The sequence below is a fragment of the Cucurbita pepo genome, chromosome LG01 (genome assembly GCF_002806865.2).
Source record: "Cucurbita pepo subsp. pepo cultivar mu-cu-16 chromosome LG01, ASM280686v2, whole genome shotgun sequence".
Lineage (NCBI taxonomy): Eukaryota > Viridiplantae > Streptophyta > Magnoliopsida > Cucurbitales > Cucurbitaceae > Cucurbita > Cucurbita pepo.
The window spans coordinates 4,071,127-4,079,073 of record NC_036638.1 but is presented as its reverse complement, the minus strand read 5'-3'; the positions used below and the strand labels follow the sequence as shown (position 1 = coordinate 4,079,073).

Genomic DNA, 7,947 nt, shown 5'->3' with positions numbered 1-7,947 from the left:
AAATAATAACATTTGTTCGAGTATTATATTCAAGCAAGCATTCAAGATTAAAATCAAGTATGGATAAGAATTTGAGTTATCTCGGGTATGAAAATGAAAATTTAGATGTTGATTTAGGATTTAAATAGAGTTTTGGCTTAATGCAAACGCTAGCATTATTTCTGTTTTATATAAGTTTACATGGACCAATTTATCAAATTTAAATTTAAATTGAGACGTAGATTGAAGATTTTGAAAATACACTAAATAGTAAGGTAATCGTTCAATCAACGATGTGATGTGCGTTTTCATTTCGCAATGTTGGCAAAACTGACTCCGCTACCTATTAGTTAGGATCAAACCGATCAACCCAATTAGGGATGTTAGTCAATATGAAGCTACCAATGTTTCTACATTGCGCAACTACAAATTTTCATTCTGAAAAAATTACTGCATGTTCTTTCTGGACACTCCAAACATCGAATGGTTTCTTTAAAGAAATAAAGGTAAGAATAGCAGTGGCACATTCCTTTAGCAACTTCATAAGTTCAAATAATCCTTACAGTTAAAGTTAAATAGTCAGAGAGATCGAGTAAGAAAATAAACTACCCCAATTGCTATATAATCTGTACAATAATTAGCGAGAGGATTACATTAGAAGGCAGCCTTCATTCTTTGTTTCCAACGATGTGATCCCTCGAGCATCGGGCCCTGGAGCGAAATTGAGGCCAAACATCTCTCTGGAAGCCTCATCTGGTTCTACGTAGTTAACAAGTTGTGCAACAATGGCTGCGCTCCTTCTTACGTTATCCATATCTTTTGTATCATTCCACAGAAGGTGAGCCAATTGCAGCCTCCGATTGTTAGAATTCAATCCGATGCCCCATTCCACAAACAGGGCCTCTCTTTGTTTCTTGGAGAGCCTCTTCTGCATTTGTCTGCACAACATTTGCCTCTCACCGCGAAGGGCCTTCAGACTGATCATAGGAGGGATTCCATTTTTCTTATCAATTACAGAGGTGGATTATGATAGAAATTAAGGAACTTGGGTCGGTTGGCTTGGTTTTTGAAAACATGAGTAGAAGTAGATAGCAAAATGAAGAATTTCAAAGGTAGTGTTCATAAGCGTAATAGAAAAAAGAAAACAGAAAATAAAAATGGGAAACTTATATAGATTGAAATTATATCGAGCTTACCTCACTGCTGGTTGTGTTTGGCCATTTTCTACGGTTCGATTGCCCTGAGAAAATGTGTGTTTGAGGAAAGATAGTCTTCTGAACTCTACCTCCATGTAAATAGAATCAGCTGGATCGCCACCTTTAAATAGAAGGAAAAAATAGGTTCTATGCACCAATGAGACGTAACAAGTATGCCACAATTCAATGATGTCTTTTTGAAGCCTTTTGAATTCCGAAGGCCATTTTGAAGGACTTATCCTGTCACTTTGGGTTGGAACCATGCCGAGATCTTCCACATTTTTCTCAGATTCAATTGGCTTTGGTTTAGCCCCAGGCACCTAGAATACAAGACAAACATGTTAAACAAAACACCTCCAAAAAAAAGAAGGCACTCATATTCGGAAGCAAGCAAGAAAGGAAACTGATCTGGTCATTATTTTAAGTTTCTCAAGCTTTTAGTTGTATACAGGCCTGGACGGCATCAATGACTTGTAACTCTCATGGAACAAAAATTTAGCATCCATAAATTAGTATGTTATAAAAGGCACATTTACCAAAAGAGTACTCACTGTTGCATCAAGAAGACAATTTTCAGTTTCCAGGTTGGACATCTGCTTTGTTGTATCAAGAAGTTTATTTTCGCTTTCAACTTTGGATATCTGGTCATGTTCTACCTCTGTAGCCGAAGTAGTTATATCACTTTTGTCATCTTCTAACACATCAATATTCTGTTCACTAACCGCATCCTTAGAAGCACTCTTCTGGGAAGTTTGAGAACAAGTTACTGACGACCTCTCATTCTCAACATCATATTTCAATGCAGCAAGTTTTATTTGGAAACCCTCAGGTCTCCCTATGAAGTATTTTCCATTCCAAATTGGTGGTGTGCCCTGGATTTCCTTGATGTTCTCTGTAGATAAGCTTCTTGTAAGACTAGTTATACAACTTTTACTCCTAGTTAACTTCAACCCTCCAGAGCAACAGATATCTTTCTCCAGCACCCATGGCGAAGGTGTCTCTGGGGATTGGACTACATAGAAGGGACTGAAGTTGTTGGACTCGATATCTTCTCCTGAAGGGGATGATTCTAATTTACAGTTTTTACTTTGCCCATTATCAGCTACTTTTGAGGTGGTTGTGTTTGCTAGTGGAGAGGGTGCGGTCGAATCAATATATCTTTCTGGGCTAGAACCTGGCATGGTAGAAACTAAGTATCCATTCACACTTGATTCTTCCATCTCAATACATCGAACTTCCTTGCATATATCCTCAGAGTTCTCACAGGACAGTTCTTCTACCTCCATGTGCTGTTGAGCATCAACCCGAAAGGGAACCATTGACGATACTCGTGGAGAGGATTTACCTTGCAGAAAATTCTTTTCAACTTCGACAAGATGCATAAAATTATCATCAGACCTGCTATTAGCACCTGAATATTGAGATGGATCAAAAGATCCAGAAACATCACCATGGATTCGAGAATCTGTCATTGCTGTTGTCTCAGATGGGCGATTCTCAAAGTTCCATGAAGACCGTGCCTGTAATTTTGGGTATTGATCATCTGATTCTGTCTGAAAGAAGATGCAAATAACTAAACATCAAATACTTCGTTTTATTATAGCATAAGAGGAGGCTTTCTTCAAAATGTAAAATGACATACCGATGAAATTAAAGGTTTGTCCTCTTCAACCATTTTAAGCAGATCCTTAACCTGAGATTGAGCATAGTCTCGTTCCAAGGTAAGTTCTCTTAAGTCCTTCTTTAGCTGCATGATGAGGCAAATAAGGAAGAGAAGGAATAATTTAGATTAAGTACCAACCTTGATAGAACAATCTAATGCCTCCAAGAAAGTAAAAGTTAAAGAAACATTCCAAATGACACAAAGCATATCAATAGAGAGGGAGATTAAAAATTTAAATCCAAACCCAATCATATAATTTCTGATATGAACCGAGGTATCTTAGTCCCTCTATTTTGTGTCATCCTGGATAGCATGTGGGCTAAATCCTTGCAATTGTCTTGAAGCCCTTGGCATTACTAAGACACCTCGGTCCATATTAATTTCAGTATATCTTATTAAGCTCGAGGAAAAAGTTGGACACTTCTGACCATAGAACATAATCATTCCTGTTTCAATTTGGTTTTATGGACTACAGAGTGTATTTTTCTTACTGTGCAAAAGGCCCGACCTTGAAAAAATAGCAATAACCAAGTATTGGCGATTCAGTAACATGAGAGAGCTATAGAACCAAGTCCGTTTCTACTAATATAATTTTTAAAGGGAGATATATGTATATCACTTGCACCATATAATCGATGTAGTTTACTAGAGTGCAAACTAGCATATGAATTAAAATTATCCACGTCTGCTGAACCAATTATGAAGTTACAAAATGAGAAGTCATAATTCAGTGTCGAATCATATAAAAAGATGAAAGACAACTAAATATTACCTTTTCAATCTGGATATCTTTTTCTCTAATTAATGTAGAATCGGGTGATACAGAAGCTTGTCCACAGCTTCTTAACTCACTTTCCAACCTTGCCAATTCTCTTTGCAGTTGTTTTACTAGAGCCTTATCGGACACAACTACATTCACCTGAGCATTAGTTACAACTTCTTTAGCACAACTTGCAAAAAAGAGTGTATTTCTTGATTGCTCAACATGGATTTGAGCAGGGCTCATGGTACATATGATGGCAGTTCTGGCATTGCCTCCCAAGGAAGATTGCAATATACGAGTTAACTTTGAATCCCTGAAAGGAATATGTCCATTTCTTCCCTTACTGCATCCAACAAAGACTTTACATGTCAGTAAGAACCAAAATATAAGAGGAAAATGTAAGGAGCTGATAGAAATACCAGGTTAAAATACTATTAGGTCCCCTTACTTGCTACAGATTCTATTTTCTTACCTATACTTCTTAAACATCTAAATTTCACCCTTGTACATTGAATAGATCTTAAACGAGCCCCCACCTTCCTCTGACATGCCAATAAAAATTATTCTGTGTGCCGAGAAGAGGATATAATCTACTATGGCAGGTTTTCACTCACAGGGGCATCAAAGAAATGACTTCTATGAATGGGAGATTTGCCAAACCTCTCAAACATTCAAGTCTTATACTTTCTTATTGTGATACATACCTCTCTCTATAAATCAGTATCATCTCCATTGGTATAAGAGTTCTATTCTGGGAATACCAAGTGAGAAGATGGATAACAAAATGGAAACAGTGGATGCTAGGTTGGAATTGGCAACAGAGGTGCTAAAAATTTTAGCAATGGAAAACAGTATCATCGTATTGCTTAAAGACATTTTAACTAGTTGTTGAAGAGATTAACAAGGCAGACGTTATCAAAACCTACATGAAGTTTGAAGTAGAAATGAAAGAAGATTTGACGAGGAGTCCTAGGGTCCAGTGAGGTAAGGAGGGAGGAGACGGCTCCAAAGTACTATAGGAAGTTGGAGTTGCCTTATTTCGATGATAAAGGAGAAGTTGCTGCCTCCTCTAAAGTCGAAGGATTAAACAGTTCCAATTTCTTCACTCTACATAAAACTCAGAAACATTTGGACGGACCAATTGAAATGACATTAGACAGACAATTATCACATGCACACCAAACAACAGTGAACAAAGAACATTGTCTGCTTAACAGAGAAGTAGAAAGAGGAAAATTGCACAAAGTACCTGAGCTTACGAATAACAGTCCCAAGAGTTAGTAGACTACGATTTATGTGACAACCTTCTTTCAGGCGTGCACCAGCTGATAACGACTGAGATGCACGTTCACTTCCTGCCAGATCGACAAAATTCTGTATCCAAAAATTATTTTATTTTATTGATTTATTCACCAAATAAATCAATTCTATTCCTTATCAATGTAATAAAGAAATTGTGCTCATACCACAGTAGCCGTGAGAGAACTAGATTTGTCATTACCAAGAAATTCACGAGCTGAGCTCTCAACTGTCTGGAAGGAAGAAATAATTAACAGTATTACTTAAGTAATTATAAGAATTGACAACAGCAAAGACAGCAATGTAGATACCAATCTAAGAATTTGATGAGATCTGGAGCTTGCTTCATTTAAAGATGTCTCCCCTACCTGCCTCTGAGCTGCAAAAATATACAAATAACATCATATAACCAAACAAAACTTATTCCTGTAAGGAGGAGAAGATTTGAAACTGCCACTACCTTCGCAAAGATATAAAAGTTGTTTAAAATGATTCCAGCCCCTCAAAGTTTCCTCCGTGAGTTTCTCAACCGTGGTTCCCCTCTGTCAAAACAACTTAAAAATCAAATATCATGAAATGAACGTACTCAATACAAGGGTGAGAGAAAGTCAGACATGATTAGTCACCTCAGGATCATCCAGGAGCCTGAGAGGAGTATTGTCTAGGCTAAGGAGGTCCCTCACAGATTCATTATATATCTCTATAGCAGAAAACTTCAAAAGAAAATCCCTCTCCGTGTGCTTGACAAAAATAAAAGGAAAATAAAATTAGACCAGGAAAAGGGAAAATACTATACCAAACCAACATTATTTATGCTTACCTTCTCTATGTGGTCATATATATCTGCGATGGTATACTCGGTAATTCCACTCATGGTGTACGTTTTCCCACTGCTTGTTTGTCCATAAGCAAAAATAGTTGCTGTAGGAAAAAATCCAGTGGGAATTGGGAAAAAGATAAATATGAATTTCATGTAAATAATCGAATGCAAAGAGGGAAAAAAGGGACTGGTTCTTCCATACAGTTAACTCCACTGACAACAGAAAGAGCAACTTCCTTCGCACCCTCCTCATAGACCTTCCTTGTTGAGCAACCGCAACCGAATACCCTGTCTATAGCCGTTCATAAAAGAAAAGGGCGGCGAGAGAGCAAAAGAACAGACAATAAAATATTCAGGATCACAGTTAAAAGCAGGCCCCTCACTGTAGCCATAAATTGGAGACAATTCAAGCACCCACTGTTTTGGAAATGCTCGATTTGAAAAATTAAAACCCAGAACTGAGACTTGAAGAAAAAAAAGTAGATCAATTTGATATTTCACTAGGGCATCGGCGTACCAAATGTATACACAGATGGATATATGGAGCGTTCAGCAACCGAAAGCCCATTCCTGCATATAATAGTGTTTTCGTTAATGCATTCCCATTCCGAAACGCCATTCCTTGAAAGCTCCTTCTCGTTCAAAGGGCGCAGACGAACTGATACCAAAATTCTCTCTTCATGCCCACTTGTCTCTTCCATTGATAGCTCTTCGTCACCGACAGCTCCCATTTCTCGCCGTCTCCTCTCGGCTTCACAGCCGCAAACTTCAATCAATAACTAAGAATCTGTGACCATTCATAAAGGGATCTATGTGTGCAAAGAGACAGCATTCTTCGTCGTCTCTTCTTTCAGCTACCCATAGTACTTTCTACCGATCGACTTATTACAATTTAGATACAGCAACGCATCAAGTGTTGTTAGGACCATACGCGGCAGTAGGGTCGAGAGAACCTCACTGCCTTGCCTCCTAAATGATCTGCATCAACAAACTAATCATGGGTCAGTGCAAATTCGCATACAATTTCTTCGGCAGTTCAATCAGAAGCATGAACCTAAATTTCCTTGTCTCTTTTTTACTATTAGCAAAAAACGACAGATAATGTGCACACTTAGCATCACAAACAACCGGCCATCAATTTATTGTATTATATGAACAATTTGGAGTTTTCTGGTAATGGTCCAATTTAACAGTCTGTCAAAGACTTCATGTGTCCCCCATTCATTTTAAATCATTTTCCAAATCATATAATAATTGTATATGAAGTTTAATTTCAGATATCTGAACATTCTACAATTAACTTCGAGGAATGTTTGTAGCCTCGGAAAAATTCTTCACAACCTCGATAATACTCATTGCCACGCGGAGGCAGAGGAAGTTCCGACTTCAATTCGATAGTAAAAACAAAACCAGAACAGAAAAGTAGCGTTGGAACACAAACAAACCTATATTAATATACACCACAACCTATGCTTGTTCTTATACCATTCGTTAAATTACCTTNTAGAACAAAACAAGGATAAGCATCAAACATCATGCAATGCCGCATACCTACTGTGACGCAATCAAACCGAATCGAAAACCATGAAGTCAAACTTGACGATTTCAGCTTAGATACCTTCAAGTGGCCAGTGAAATAATGCCGTCCAGCAATTCACACCGAACCGATCCTCTGTTACAGTTCCGAAAGCAGAAACATAAAAATTAGGCGAAAGAGCATGAAAAAAACGAGGCGAAGTATAAGAAGAATAAAAAAATGGAAAAGTAAAAAGAAGAGTAAATAACCAGGAATTGAAAAGCAGTGAAAGTTGATTGGAAGAGAATTGATAGGACGTCAAATCCAGAGAAGAAAGATCACAATCTGAGAGGTACTGGTACTGGTACCGAAAAGGAAGCTTGAGAAAAAGCGAGCAAACTCTCTCTCTCGCTCATTTTTCACTGCATGTTCTGGATCTGGAAATTTATGATCATACGGAGGAGTAATGGGATTGTTTATGAGGTGGAGAAAGAGAGGAAGAAGAGCGTTGAAATGGTTATGGCGTCGACTTCTGGGTTAGGTGTAAATTCTGCAACCTTTCCCACTAAAATAATATTATTATTAGTTTTTTCGAATTAAAACTGCCGCGCTAAAGGGGTTTTGTTTGCTTTTTCTGAATTTACCACCTCACCATTCAACCCTTTTTTTTTTTTTTTTTTTTTTTTTTTTTTTTTTTTTTTTTTTTTTTTT

At 37.6% G+C, this 7,947-nt stretch overlaps 1 protein-coding gene across 3 annotated transcripts; it reads right to left on the bottom strand.

Moving 5' to 3' along the window:
* Positions 1-480: 480 nt before the first annotated feature.
* On the bottom strand, positions 481-7,778 carry LOC111801399 (kinesin-like protein KIN-7E). Of its 3 annotated transcripts, none has more exons than XM_023685395.1 (15): positions 7,506-7,778; positions 7,272-7,392; positions 6,238-6,711; positions 5,923-6,012; positions 5,721-5,821; positions 5,527-5,640; positions 5,361-5,442; positions 5,212-5,279; positions 5,068-5,133; positions 4,851-4,975; positions 3,611-3,944; positions 2,818-2,922; positions 1,727-2,728; positions 1,176-1,495; positions 481-956 (listed from the first exon to the last, which is right to left on the bottom strand). In XM_023685395.1, the coding sequence occupies exons 3-15, from the start codon at positions 6,449-6,451 to the stop codon at positions 629-631; spliced, it is 2,949 nt and encodes a 982-aa protein (XP_023541163.1). In that variant the 5' UTR covers positions 6,452-6,711; positions 7,272-7,392; positions 7,506-7,778; the 3' UTR covers positions 481-628. The 3 variants fall into 3 exon arrangements, with proteins under 3 accessions (XP_023541163.1, XP_023541156.1, XP_023541171.1); XM_023685388.1 differs by having other exon boundaries at positions 6,238-6,698; XM_023685403.1 differs by having other exon boundaries at positions 6,238-6,698; positions 7,339-7,392.
* Positions 7,779-7,947: the final 169 nt, after the last annotated feature.